General features: G+C 44.5%; 1 protein-coding gene and 2 non-coding genes across 9 annotated transcripts in view; all 3 read right to left on the bottom strand.

Annotated features, from left to right (window-relative positions):
• Positions 1 to 1202: 1202 nt before the first annotated feature.
• LOC121328258 (cyclin-dependent kinase 16-like) overlaps positions 1203 to 14767 on the bottom strand; it is a 43353-nt gene continuing 29788 nt past the window's right edge. For 5 of the 7 annotated variants that reach the window (XM_041272837.1, XM_041272836.1, XM_041272840.1 and 2 more), the window contains 13 exons: positions 13303 to 13359; positions 10628 to 10742; positions 10148 to 10242; positions 9707 to 9769; positions 7898 to 8021; positions 7117 to 7237; positions 5337 to 5434; positions 5137 to 5242; positions 4523 to 4565; positions 4223 to 4313; positions 3808 to 3885; positions 3053 to 3170; positions 1203 to 2367 (listed from right to left, as the gene is read on the bottom strand). In XM_041272837.1, the coding sequence (XP_041128771.1) occupies positions 3070 to 3170; positions 3808 to 3885; positions 4223 to 4313; positions 4523 to 4565; positions 5137 to 5242; positions 5337 to 5434; positions 7117 to 7237; positions 7898 to 8021; positions 9707 to 9769; positions 10148 to 10242; positions 10628 to 10742; positions 13303 to 13359 (1092 nt within the window). In that variant the 3' untranslated portion in view covers positions 1203 to 2367; positions 3053 to 3069. The remainder of the gene's footprint in view (positions 2368 to 3052; positions 3171 to 3807; positions 3886 to 4222; positions 4314 to 4522; positions 4566 to 5136; positions 5243 to 5336; positions 5435 to 7116; positions 7238 to 7897; positions 8022 to 9706; positions 9770 to 10147; positions 10243 to 10627; positions 10743 to 13302; positions 13360 to 14767) is intronic. The other 2 variants (XM_041272839.1, XM_041272842.1) reach the window with 1 other exon arrangement.
• On the bottom strand, positions 6546 to 6685 carry LOC121329425. The gene has a single exon (XR_005951785.1). It is a non-coding gene; the product is annotated as a small nucleolar RNA SNORA57 (small nucleolar RNA).
• On the bottom strand, positions 8199 to 8340 carry LOC121329424. The gene has a single exon (XR_005951784.1). It is a non-coding gene; the product is annotated as a small nucleolar RNA SNORA57 (small nucleolar RNA).

A 14767-nucleotide genomic window follows, 5' to 3' on the forward strand; every position in this document is an offset into this window, starting at 1 on the left:
GAGCAATCCACAACTGTAATATTAAACACAGTATCCACCTCTCCAAACCAGAGCAATCCACAACTGTAATATTAAACACAGTATCCACCTCTGACCCCGAGCAATCCACAACTGTAATATTAAACACAGTATCCACCTCTCCCCGAGCAATCCACAACTGCAATATTAAACACAGTATCCACCTCTGACCCCGAGCAATCCACAACTGCAATATTAAGAACTCCCCTCTCAGCGGGGCTGAAGATGAAAAACCTTGCACACATGGGTTCATCTAATGGTCTAATTCACCATTGCCAGGACAATTCACCTGTCAAGGCAGTGTAAGGTATAACACCACTAAAATAAACTTGTGAAAAGCTTTACTTTTTTTTCACCCAGTATGTATGTCTAATGCCATATACAGTCCTCTAAAAGTGAAGCGCTAAACTGGAATTTTTTTTTTCCCTCAAGACATTTTAAATCCATTAATTAAATATTGATGTAAAAAAAATGTTCATTTTTCTTTGACAAACATCAATGGAGACAAAAGGATAAACGTCACACACATCAGATCGTTCATTTCCGGTTTATTGGTAGCGGCGATGTACAACATGATACAGAGATGGTCAGGTCTTGAGATATACATTTACATTACCAAGGGTCCTGGCCACCCCACTTATCCGACCCAGACAAGCAGGACCCAGAGCGATCGGAGCTGTGGAGGGGAAACAGTGTGCCAGACCTCAAGGGCAGGGCAGTATAATTTAATTGATATCAACCGTTTACTTTTCCTAGCAGTCAATGTGTTGAATACACTTAGCTCTGCCAGTGCCTGAGGCCAATTCAACTGGTCTGACGCTGATCTGCACCCCTCAAAGTCAGGCTTCAACCGTTTCACCTCCCTGGACCACAGCCCTACAGAGTGTACACGACTGTTACCCTAGATTACCCACCAGTTAATTTCTTCTTTTTTTTCCCCCTCCCCGTTCAGGAAATACATAAATTTCACATTTCAGTCTTGATTGTTATAACTGTGTCGTGTACTAGTGTGTGTATATATATATATATATATATATATATATATATATATATATATATATATATATATATATATATATATATATTTAGATCTGTAAATTTATTAAAAATAGGATCCATTTTACCTGCTAAAATGTAGGAAACAAAAAAACAAAGTTTGTTTTGGTTGTTTGTTGTCCCTAGTTTGTTTTGTTTTAGGGGGAGGGGGTGTCAGATCACAGCATGGTTTGTCATCCTAAAATAACAAATTAAAAAAATCTTACGTTTCTAAAAATAATTGACAGGCATTCTATAGTGCCTGCCTATTGAGAAATCCGGTCAGTTAAAATTCTCATCTGATTTCACACAGCTCCTCCAGCTTCACTTGTCTGTTACTTGACTGGTCCCAGATGCAAAAAAAGAAGAGAAGAAGGCTGGCCCCTGTGAAGAAACTGGGGGACTGAATTGAAACTGGACCTAAACGGAGACTGGACTAGGAGTCGATACAAGTTTTCATACAGTATACAAAGGGAGTGGAAGACAACGCAGGACAGCAGGCTGGAGAGAGGGGGAAGTGGGGCTAACTTCACATCCCCTTTAAATTAGAAATCAATAATTTAGTTTGAATTGCAATCAATGTTTTTAAAACTGCGTGGTCGCCCTCTGCTGGATGCACTTTGCAAAGGCTCCATTTCTCCCTGTTCTCCAAATGCTCATTTGTTAACTAATGTGAATATACAATATAAATATTTGTTTCAGTCAATTAAACTGCAAACTAATTATACCTAAATATGTAGGGGATGTGAAATCCAAATATATCTGTCCGTACCCAAAAAACCCTATTGCGCTGCAAAACCACTCCCTCCCTCTCGCACTCCCCTCTCTTCCGAAACCTGAAGCAATAGAGGTATATGGGAAGCTCAGATTCCCCCCTGACCCCCCTTGAATTTCCAGTCCTCCTATGATTTCCTCCAGCAATAAAATTCAATAAAACTAAACAAATATATCCTCGAGTTGGCACCCCCACTGGCACAGGAGTTGGTGGGATCTTGCCCAGTCTGGGATGTTCTCTGGAAAGTCCATCATCGGCGGCAGTGGGAGGGTCTGTTCTATTGTTCTATTTACAGGAGGATCCTTGGCGCTTCTCAGGAGCTCAGCAGTTCTCTGGTTCCCCCTCAGAGTGGGGTAGGGGTGGGGTAGGGGTAGGGAGGCAGGGTGGGGTATGGAAAGGCACTCCCAAAACAATGTCCTCAGCAGCACAGATTTGGTTTCTTTCTAGTCCTCCAGACAGCCGGCTCTCTTCCAATGCAGCGCTGGCCTCGCCACCAACGCACTAAAATAGCATGCTCTGCCGTCGGTTCTTTCCCTGAGCTGTGGGGAAACAGAGAGGGAGAGTGAAGGGGTGGAAGCACCGCAGTAACAGAAGCAAGGCTCCTGCTGCACTGCAGTTTCACCCATTTCCAGGGTTTACTACACACTTGATAAGCCACAATTTATAGATAAAAAGCTTGGATGTGTCTTATTAAACTCACAATAAAACCAAGAATGGACCACACTGCTATGCAAATTATTACCATCTCTGCACTCAAATCTGATGCTTTGGAGGCTGATTTAAATTATACTCGACCATGACCTAGCTGACATGGTACTGCCTGCTTTGGGGCCTGAATAAAACATCAGGACTTGGGACACTCGTGCACTATCCAGGAGTATCCTGGGCCAACTCCAGGGATGGAAAGAAGACTCCCATTGCATAGCACTTTGATCCATAGCAATTACTGTTTAATAGTTTAATGAGTTTACACGCTGGGTAATCAAGCTCATAATAAAACTCAGAATGGGTGAAACTGCTATGCAGCAGGAGTCTAGGAGTCTCCACCTAGCAAAACCCCAGCGCTATATGGGGATCACTATATATACCTGGTGACCCGATGCTTCTGCATTTTCTGTCAACTTTGCATACCAGGTAACACCCGCTCCCCCTCTGCAGAGAAGCAATGGAAAAACAGACAGATAGAGCAATGGACAGACAGAGACAGAGACAGGCAGTATTTACCGGAGTGGGACGAGAGATCAGCCGGTGGAGGGGGAGGTGAGAACGTGAGAATGTGTCCGTGGTTTCATTCCATCTTTCTGGAAATATTCCGAGGAGGCGGAGCCAAGTGTACGAGACGCTAACAAGATAGAGACAGAACACAGCAACGGCGAGAAAGAAAGCGAGAAAATGAGTGAACACCAGAAAAGGAGGAAGGAGGAGAAGACAGTATTGACACAGAAAAAGGGACATGTGAAAACAATTCAGATCAGGAGCGGGGACCGTGACGCAGGAGAGGCACAGAACACAAAACTAATACTACTCCTGCAAGATGCACGAGCAGCAAACACACTACACAAAGGAGTAAAGCTGGCAGCACTGAAGAAAACACTTCACTTTATATTTAGATGTGCACCAGAATTGGAAAACTAGTTCATTAAATATAAGTAAAAGTGTAGTATGACAAAAAGTAAAAAGACAGAGTGAGGCAGGACCATCTTTACAGCAATAAAACCTTCAACAGCTTGTGCGAGAGAATGTCTTGAACAAGTTGCACCACGACTAGATAAGTGACTCTCTAGATGTAAAGCCCTGTGAGCTTTGCGTGTACAGGAGACGTTTGTACACTTCATCCAAGTCAAGATTCCTGTCCCTAGTGGGGGGATAACCAAACCAACACAAAGTACCGTCATGCAACACAACTGCACCAGACACTGATGTTGCAGAGTGCTGTCGACTGCCCTCTCAACACAGCGCTCTGCCTGCCCCTCGCCCACCTGCTTCAGGGTGCCCCAACGATCGCTTCCCTGGGTCTCTCTGCAGCTGGATCTCTTTCACAGAGAAGATGGACGCAGCTGCAGGTAAATCAAATAGAGCAGTGAGTCAGAGAGTGGAAGAGCAGAGGGAGCTCTAGATCCCTCCTGCTGCACCACCACAAGAGGGAGTGAAGCAGGAGGATGTCTGCAACTGTACTGCAAAATATTACCATACATCCATTTAAATACATACCATCATTACAAATATGTTCTACAGGCACCTAGCTGCATACATTAATTCACTGTATATGAATTCATCGTTTGCTTTTTTTGTCTGGAAGCATATCTGTAATATAGAGCAAAGTAGCTTTGTGGTAGGCCCATGTTTCAAAGTGCTCAGCCCCTCGGTAGTGCATCTGCAATGGGGCACACTTACTGTCAGGGAGCGTCTGCACCGCCTCTCCAAAGCTTTTGAAGTATGGGTGCCGAAGGGCCTCCTCTGCAGACACTCGCCTCTTGGCTTCAAACTAGAGAAAGAGGTGAGAAGAGACAAGAGGGACCCGAGTGTGACGGGGTCAGCAACAAAATGCAAAACCGAAAACAAAAACAGACAAAACTGACATTTTTTTCAATTTTTTCACATGGCTTTATATGGGGGGGGGGGTGGCATCCTATGAGGCTATCATGCATTTGCGTACATGATGCATTAACAGCCTGACTGCTGGAAACAAATTACCTGTAGAAGCTTAGACAGCAGATCCAGACCGTCGCTGTCTATCCTGCAGGCAGAGGAAGGACAAGCTCCATTAGCAGTTACTTTTCTCACACAAATCCCCAAAACATCCTCTCCCTGGGCTTCACACTACTCACTAGAGAGACAGGCTCGCCCTTAGCAGACATGCACTAGAACACGCACAGCGCTGCCCCTGCTGTTTTTAAGAAAATCGATGAAAACGCTTATCTGCACTAACCAGAACTTCTGAAGGGAGTGCCAAGCAAAGTTTTGAGGTTCTGACCTCTTATTAGCACTGGCAACATTATCATGTATCTGTTGGTTCTTTTCCTGTATTTTATACTTCAGTCTGGAATATGCAGAGCTCTCAAAAAACTAGAGCTGAAAAGTTGACAATGGTGCTTCCAGGGTCCCTTCATGCGTACTGGTTCAAACTCCAGACTAAGTGACCTCCTACAGGTTATCGGGAAGCAGTTTCTCTACAGCGTTATCTCCACAATATCTGCGCTTCTTGAACTAACAAGTGAAGAACCAGAAGATTCTCAGCTCATTAAAAGGCAGGGTTAGCGGGAAAGGGACAGTCGTGGTTTTCAAAGCAGTGGTTAGCTGGGACGCACCTGGGGGCGTGGTTCACGAGCGGCTCTGCTCGGTAGCAGGGGAATTTATACGTCTTGAACTCTTCACTGGTGGCGACCCCTGGCCACGTCTCCTCCGTGGGCGTCCCTGGAAATACAAAATGGGAAGAACCATGTCACTCGAGGTACCCAGCTTCCGTGTTCCACCCACCCCGTAGCTGGGCACTGCAGCCGTCTCTTACCCAGTATCCTGAATATCAAATGGAGTTCATCTTCTACTGTGGAGCCGGGGAAAAGAGGGCGCCCAGTCACCATCTCGTAGAATATGCAGCCCACACCCCTGCAGGCAGAGAGGGGGTTAACAATAACACAGGAACGACAGCTCTTCGAGAGAAAGGGAAGCACACAGTGGGGATCGTTGGGGTGTCAGTTTAGATCACCGGGGTTCTGCCGTATAATAACCTGCGAGCTCCAATTTTCTCAAACGTTTACCAGCCTTATAAAGGCTCAGAACCGTAAGTTAGTTTGTCTGTAAAATTGTTTCCGATTTGTAAAGCGTGTTTTATAATGAATCAAAATACACCAAGACTGTACTTGTGATGCTGCAATTGCAGGCTAGGCACGTACAATTGCCTGTACATTGTTCCTTACCAAAAAAAAAACAAAACATATAGGCTAACACATGTGGGAAAGGGTCTGCTGACCAAATACAAAGACATACTTTCCTCTAGTGCACACTCAGAATATGCCAGTCTGCTTCCCTGCAAAATGGGAGACTAATTAATCTAATCAAGGCAAGAACAAGGACAAGGACATCAAACGCGCTCCTGTGCACTTAACTGCAGGAGATGAAGCACTAGCACCTGACCCTAGGGGTCACACAGCAGTGCTCTCATGAAGATGATGCACTGTGATTCATACTCTGAATTTAGAGCATATTAAACAGCTCTGTAAGAGCAGAACATAAAACCCCCTCCGGGCAGTTTGTAAGACAGCGCCGCGACTATGAAAGGCACTGTACAAAGCATTTACAAAAAAACTAGACTGAATGTATGACAAAGGAGGTGGAGCATGCCGGAAACTCTCGGGAATCTGCATCTCAAGTGAATCAAAGGAGGTGGAGCATGCCGGATACTCTCGGGAATCTGCATCTCAAGTGAATTAAAGGAGGTGGAGCATGCCGGATACTCTCGGGAATCTGCATCTCAAGTGAATCAAAGGAGGTGGAGCATGCCGAATACCCTTGGGACTCAGCATCTCAACTAAATCAGAAGATTTAAAAATCTGTACTGTTTTATGGCTGTTTTGATGAAGAGGAGGTACAGTACAAGCCAAATATAGAAACTGAAAAGCAGTTTTATGCCTTTTTTTTTCTCTTTTCGTTCAAGAAAATAGTCCACTGAGACGGAGGAGTGTGTGTTCCAATCAATTCATATACGAGCGACATCCACACTTCTGTCAGAGACTGAGGATGGGACCAGGAGATTGGGGCTCGCTGGCACCAAAGACATGCCAGTGACAGTTACCGTCCCCCTGTACATTAAACACACACGCGTACTGGCACAACTACACGCATGCCAAGAACTGGAGGCAGAGCTCAGTTACACAGCTACACACATGCCAAGAACTGGAGGCAGAGCTCAGTTACCAACCACACGCATGCCAAGAACGGGAGGCAGAGCTCACTTACATTTAACAGGTGTCCGGAAAAAAGTTTAAGACATTTAAAAAAGGACACACAACGCAGTTTTAAGTGTATTACTCTTCTTAAAAAAAATAATAATAATAAAAAAAAAAAAAAAATTGCATAGCAGTTTGATCCATTCCTACTTTTAATTTGAGTTTAATAAGACAAACCTGAGCTTGTTATCTTAGGCTGAAACATGTAAAACTGCTATGCGATAGGAGTCTTATTTCCAGCCTTATTTCCACTCAAACACAATGACACACACACAGACACACAGACCCCCCCCCGTGCACAGTGGTGATCTCAGTGCTAGCAGTCTGGCTGGCGATACTCACCACATGTCGATGGGGGTGGAGTACTCTGTAGTGCCCAGCAGCACGTCGGGGGGCCGGTACCACAGCGTCACCACCTCATTGGAGTACGTCTTGGTGGGGACAGACTTGGCCCGAGCCAGACCTGGAACACAACAGCAACACAGGGCAGGCAGGCAGGGGGTGGGGAGTTACATTAGATTACATTAGACTAGTGCTGCACAGACGGATTGTTCAGATTGAGCTCCCCACAGAAATCAGGCACTGACAACCAGGCGAGGGTCTTTGGTGTTGACTGGGCTAACTTACCAAAGCAAAAGTGAAGATGATTGCTGCTTTTCTTAGACTGTGAAGAACAGCAATCCACACAAATCCAAGTAGCTGTTTCATTCTGAATGATAAATGATCCCAATCGACATCAATGACCTCCACTTGATTTCTGTGGAGGTCGCAATCCCAATAAATCTTTTCGTGCAGCTCCACGAGACGCCTGGTTATGCTCTATCCACAAGGAGACAAAAATGCACTTAGAAAACTCCGCCTTAAGTGGTACCCTTTGTAATGCCTTGGAAATTGGCCTACCTCCAATTTGAATGCTATCTTTACCTTCAGCTATACTCAACAAAAGCTACCAATGGAAATGGAAATGGAATTTCCTAAGTGCAGTCCTTGTGAGAGACGGACAAAGTTGAAATGCCTCGCCACCCGCTAACTGGATTGCACTGCAGCTCTGGGTCTCTTCCAGGCAGAGCGCCGCACAGTGCGGAGAAGCGTTTCCCTCACTGTCCCTGCTTCAGGGTCTTACCGAAGTCAGCCAGCTTGAGCTCCCCCTTGTCATTGATGAGCAGGTTCTGCGGCTTGAGGTCCCGGTGCAGCACCTTCCGCCGGTGACAGTAGGAGAGCCCGCGAAGCAGCTGGAACAGGAAGATCTGTCGGGGCAGAACGCATTGAAAACCTGAGTGGAACACACAGACTACCTGGTAGCCCTACTGAAAAACGCCCTACAGTTCAGAAAAGCACCCGGGACGTTAACCTCTCTTCAATAAGAGCGCTTTGACTTCGTACACGTTTAACCTCCAATCAATGCACGGAGATGTCTGTTACAGGGGTGTGTCAGTGATTGAGGATAGAACCAGAGATACGAGCTCGCTGCTACCGAAGACATGGCACCGACAGTTACTGTCCCTCCATATAAAACACTCTCTCAAACAGTACTGACACGACTACATGCACGCCAGCAACCGGAGGTTAAACTTATTACAAACAGAAAAGTTGAACTAAATTGATCCAACACATTAAAAACAACTGCCACAGCAAATGTTCTCCAGGCAACCGCTGGAGGGAGCCAAAGATCCATGAGTCATCTTGTGTTTTTTTTGTTCAAACAATATCTTGCAGATTAGCTTATTAAAAGAACAAGCCGATACAAACCTTACAGACTGCCTGCTTGTCTAATGATATTTAAAATCCCTGCTGACACCCAAAATCAAATCTATTTTTCTTGTTGCATGTTCTTGTTCTGAAATAGTGACAGTGTCATTATGCTTTAGCAGTGTTTGCAATCATTCAGAGTGGCTCTGGGTTCTGTGGCTCCAATGCTGACTTACAACCATTTTTCTCTGCAAACACCATAAACTAGTGCCAGGAATGCAAGAAAGCAATTCATTACATTAGAAGCAACTTGCTCTTGATGACTGAAGCCAGTCCATCTCAAAGCTACAAGCCAGGATGGACACAAGACTCCAATTGCATCGCGGTTTCACAAACTCCAAACTTTAATATGTGCCTTATTAGCCCCAGTGTAGAGGTAACAAGTTCTGGAGTGTCTCTTTAAACTCACGGTAAAACCATGAATGGATCAAAGTGCCACGCATTTGCAGTCTGATTTCCAGCCATGACTAGGAACGATGGTTATTAATGGGAAAACATTTGCTTTCATAATCAAAACCAGGATAAAGAAAAGATAACTTTTAAAACTGTCACCCCACCCCCCCTCTGCCCAACAAACCACAAAAGGGCAGTATTGTGCAACGCAAACAGATATGATTGGGTGTACGGAGGGTAAACAGATTTGAACCGAACAAACACCATGGCCTCAGTACAGCTGTGTTGACTTATCTGAAGAGCCCTTCTGATACTGTTTGCTGTAACATCACAATGCAGATTGAGTTTTGTTTGTTTTGAATCAAGCATTTTCTTTTGTTTTTAAAAATGGTTGGATGAGTCACCTGCAGGGTTGGGGTCAACTCCTGTTTTTCAATTTCAATTTCTTTTTAAAATCAATTTCCAATTCCAACATATCATTGATCAAAATCACAATTAGTAGTATTCTGTTAAAATGAACTTCACAGAGCCAACAAATTACTTCAAGTGAAGTCACCGTCAGTCAAATAAACTGGCTTCAAGCAAAAACAGTTGAACAATTACAACCATTATTAATTCTTTAAAATACACATATTTGAAGATCAGGCTAATATCTACTCAAGGATAGCAAGATGTTTATTAAGGAAGCAGTCTGGGTGGGGTGAAACAGGCAGTGCATATCCCACTCCCCAGCAGCACAGGGTTGGAGGAGTGTTAGTAGGTGGACAGGTGTGCTGGTGTGCGTTCTCACCTTGGCATTGTGCACACTCATGATGTTTCCGCAGTCATCCATGTACTGCTTCAGGTCCTTCTCCTATGGGATGGGATTGGATGGAGAAAGAGAAGGAAAACCCTTGATCAGCAACAAGCAAACGTAATGAGCCAACATATAAGTCAAGTATTTCAAATTGCAAATGTATTTATTTATTTAACCAGAATAGAGCCCTTGTGATACTTATCTCCCGGCAAGAGAAGATGGCAAGAAATAACATTATAAAATCAACGGCCAAAAAAAGGAGACAAAAAACACCAATAGTTACGTTTGCAGCGTGCTCCAGGGTTTGAACAATGAGTATTGATCCAAAGCAGTACCGTGCAGTCAAGCTTGTTTCAGTGGCTGAGATCTGCTGCTTTTGGTTCAGTACTACTGAACTAGACTGGAAACGGCTGGGAATTTGAAAAGGTCCCTTACCAGGTACTCGAAGACGAGGGTGAGCGACTTGTCCGTGTGGATGATGTCGTGCAGTGTGACGATGTTGGCATGCTTCAGGTCTTTCAGCAGAGACACTGCAAGGAAGATGGGAGAGGCACACAGCCAGGGATGGAAATAAGACCCCATTTCATTCTGGTTTAATAACACACAGCTGAGCTTGTTACCACAACATAATTCCATACGTGACCTACATAGCACTGTACAGCTAATGTAGGTCACCAAATTCTTGAATGATGACTCGCGTCATGTTTATCCGGATCTCATTTAAGTTTTACAATTAGTGCTCGCTTCATCTTAATACACACCACACAAAAAGCAACCCGTCACATTTAACCTCAAATGAAAATAGGTCGAAATAAAAAGGCCAATTAGCCACTCCGAGTCCTTCCACATGCACCGGAGCCGCACGCCTGACACTGCCTGCCCATGTGTATTCACGCGGTCAGAGTGCACCCCTACCCTCTCTGATAGCTGTGCAGGGAGCCCCCTCCTCATGCTCCAGTCTGATCTCCTTCAGCGCCACCAGGTTGTCTGTCAGTTTGCTTCTGCCCTTGAACACTGTGGCGTAGGTCCCCTGCAGGGGGGGGGGGGGGGGGGAGGAGTTTATAATTTAGAAGCTGAGAAACATAAATAAAGCATGAAAACTGTTGTGCCGTCTGCTGACCTCCCCTGCAGAAATCCCAAAGCCCTCATTGACAGCAGCAGATAGAGTGTGGGACTAGGCATCAGTTACAAGATTAGAGACTAGGTGGAAAGAGGGGGGCTGTTGTCCAAGCAAAATAATTTGTTTTTATTACTGCAATGTGTACTATCTGAGTTATAACAGACTTATGCTATTCACTTGTTCATGCTTGTGAGTGGTAGATTGTGTGTGTGTGTGTGTGATTTCCAATTCACTTTATATATATATATATATATTATATATTATATATATTATGTATAATCGAGTTCTCGGTCGACGTTTTGCGTTAGGTTGTATAGAAGAGTTCTCCTCGGCCATATATAATATATATATATATATATATATATATATATATATATCTATATATATATATATAGCTATATATATATATCTATATATATATATATATATATATGTATTCTTTGTATCTGTGTGCTGCCTAGATACAGGGCAAGACCATTGTTCACTCCAGCATTCTAGAATGTAAAACACTGGAATGTTCAGGTGCTACAGAATTTTGTCTGAAATCCTCCTTGTTTTGGATGTGGAGAGTTTATGGACAGTTAGTCTGAAGTGTTTGCTCATTCAGCGTATCCATATCAAGAATGAGGCCCAGCACCACAGACTCGTCTGATATTTGCAAGCCAGTGCTCATGCTCTGTGTGGAACCGGGACTAGCTGTTGGGGCCTGTGCTTGTGCGGCTTCCTCTTACTACCAATCCAGTGGGACCCTGCCTCCAAACCGGGAGAGCAACAACCTGCTGGAGCCGTGCAAGCAGACAGAAAACCTCGATTTGCATGTTCAGATGGACGCCAGTCATTACTATCCTGCCCATACAAGTCGCTGGACCGCCCGAGCCAAGGATTATACAATGCCAAATAATTCAGCGCCACCAGCCTTGGACTTTGTGGGTCTGTACTCCCAGTGCTCGGAAGCCCTTCAGCCCATGAGTTTTGAAAACACCACCTCGGCTCCCCCAGCGTTGGTCCTCGATGAGGCAGAGTCACTGCAGAGCAGGAGAATGCAAACCCAGACATGGGCCCCGATTCATGATGAGGCGGTCAGACGAAAGGCGAGGTCAGCCTTTTCTATTCTAGATCCTTTCAAATGGAGTAGAATGCAAGAGGACCACACCTGGACTATTAGGGGCTTCCAAAACCCCCAGAAGGGGTGCAGAGGTGGTCAGGCCAGTTCAGCCCCCAGTTTGTCCGAGTTAACCTCTCCCGTCTATATTCCCAAAGGGGAGACTCGTGGGCTAGGGCTGGGTGTGTTGAAACCCGCTGATGATCTGCTGGGAACATCAGAGTTCTTCTTCAGCTCAGGCAGACCAGGAGAAGGTCTGGATCATGAACCGTCAACAAGACGCAGCTGCCTGGGCACAGGCACAATGGAGAGCCTGTCTAGTACTGGGGAGGAGAGCTTTGAAAATGTCCTTCTCTACCTGGAGCAAGCCTTGGCTTTGCAGGATCAAGAGCTCCAGTGGAACGACTTGGCAGCAGGGGAGCCCAACGGCCACAGAGGGGCGGCCGACAAGAAAGGGACAGACAGACTGTCGGAGCAAATCTTCAATTGTCTCGTGCAGCGGGCCGCCAGGGTCCTACGCAATCTCAAAGAAATTCGGGAGAATCCGAAACCCGTCCCAGAACGGACCTGCCTCGGCCTGATAGCCGCAAGAATGAAGACCGAACTCTGCGATGATTCAGACATCAACAGTGAAGACTCCTCCGAAGTTTACTACCTCTGTGCTGAGTTTACAGAAGATCTAGAATGGGAAGATGAACTCGACCTTCCGCTGTCCTATCAAAGTGCCCCGGGCAAGAGCACAGGGGAGGGATTATACAGCGAGCACGGTCCTTACACGTCCGCGTTGTAGAACTTCACTGCTGAATACATGTGCTGAATTTCATAGGAATTCATACTGTATCCTTAAATCTGCTAGATTGAATTTGAGGCTTTAAATACTCACATTGTTATTGATATTTATGCAATATTCTATTTTAAAACTTAATAAAAACATATGAATTAAGATTAATAAATGTGTTGATGTGTTTTTATTTATTAAGAGAATGGTTTTATTTACCTGTGGGGATGAAGCTTTGGGTTGCTTCCCATCTATAATTAAAATCTGGATGACACATCCACAGCACTATTTGTTTAAGTGCTTTGCAGTCCACAATTTCACGACTCTTGCAGCAACAGAGATTGAAAATTAAGGTGGTGTATAAACTATTACATTTTCCAAAAATAAAATAATTGGGCAACTGAGCCACACTAAAAAATGGACAATTCAGTCATATAGAAATGTATGCATGAAAATCACCTAATATCATGGAGACAGAAGATAAGTATTTATATAATTATATAAGTATTTATATAAGTATTTATATAATTTATATTGTTGGGCAATTTCTTCAGGACACTGTGCCCCTGATACAGAAGTGTTCCTCTTACCTCTCCCAGTTTGTCCAGCTTAATATAAGTTTCTAGCTTCCCGAAGCCAATCTCCGACTGCATGAAAAACAAACAGGCAAACAGTCAGTGGGCATCACAGCTCCTTGTCCCGTCACGTAGCTCACACCATTAGGCCTCACAACAACACTTCTGGGGCTCACAACAATGCTTCACTGTGCAACAGGTTATCGCTCAGTTTATTTGGATGACATTTCTATACCCTTCCTACTGTAAACCTAAAATCAGCAACAGAGAAGAGGGTTGTGTGATGCAGCGGGTATGAGGGCTGTGAGAACACAAGCTCTCTGCAGACGTATGCATTATTCTTCTTCTTATTGCTGCTCCTGATTCAATGCAAGCTAACAGCTTCTGAACAGAGGCAGTGTAATTGGAATACATCTGTTGTGAAAGCTAGGGGCCCGGAGCTCTGTGCTGCTCGCTGAGCCGAGGAATCAGGGAAAGGTCAGTGGCGATTCACTTTCATCTTCTGAAACTATCCACCTTCCTGTCAGCGATCTGCTCGGGGGGGCGCACATGTATTTTCACGTGCATGGATAAACACTCGCCCACAGGTTTACAATGCCACTTGTAGATCACAAAGCAATTCTACAGTAAGCCAATCAAATAGACACATTTTAGGAACCAGTGTTGTCCAGAGTTGGGGTCAGTTCCTGTTTTTCAATTCCAATCCCTTTTCAAAATCAACTGCCAATTCCAATTCCTTCGAAAGGAATTGAAATTGATATTTTAGCAAACAACTGTTACGACTGTTCAACTGCTTTCATTTTAAGACAATTTAATTGACTGACAGGGACTTCAATGCAAGTAATTTATTGCCACTGTGTGGGAAGCAAATTAACAGAATATGCCAATTGCAATTTTGATCAATGATGTGTTGGAATTGATTGAAAAAGAGGCATTGACCCCAACCCTGGTGTCATCTCCTGCATGCTAGACTGACAATTCACAAAAAATTGATAATGCATTGATCATGTATTGTGCTCATGAGAGACAGGGTCAATTAGAAAAATTAATAGTTTTTTTTAAATGCTGCACATCTTTTGGTTAAGAACTTGAACAATCAAGCATTATGTACAGTACTTACGGGCATGTTCATGAGTGGTACAAACACTCAGGAGAGGGCACAAAGACACACACAAACACACACACACAAACCTCCTTTTGTGACAAGTGCTGAAGCAAATTCACTGGAAATCCACCCATTCCCTCGCAGGCCTACCTTCTGTTCTTTATTAAACTGAAAGCTAATGTTACTTGAGGGCAATTAGGCCAGCTCCATTCAGCGAGAGAGCAGCGCTCAGGATTAATCCCCACAAACAAGCACTGGAGCAACAACACAAACGAGCACACAACAGGATTCATGCTCTCCTGAACCGACACATCTCACTTTAAAACAGACAGCCTTCATGAATTCACAGCTTCACTTTCAACTCCCTCCCCTGTG

The sequence above is a fragment of the Polyodon spathula genome, chromosome 16 (genome assembly GCF_017654505.1).
Source record: "Polyodon spathula isolate WHYD16114869_AA chromosome 16, ASM1765450v1, whole genome shotgun sequence".
NCBI lineage: Eukaryota > Metazoa > Chordata > Actinopteri > Acipenseriformes > Polyodontidae > Polyodon > Polyodon spathula.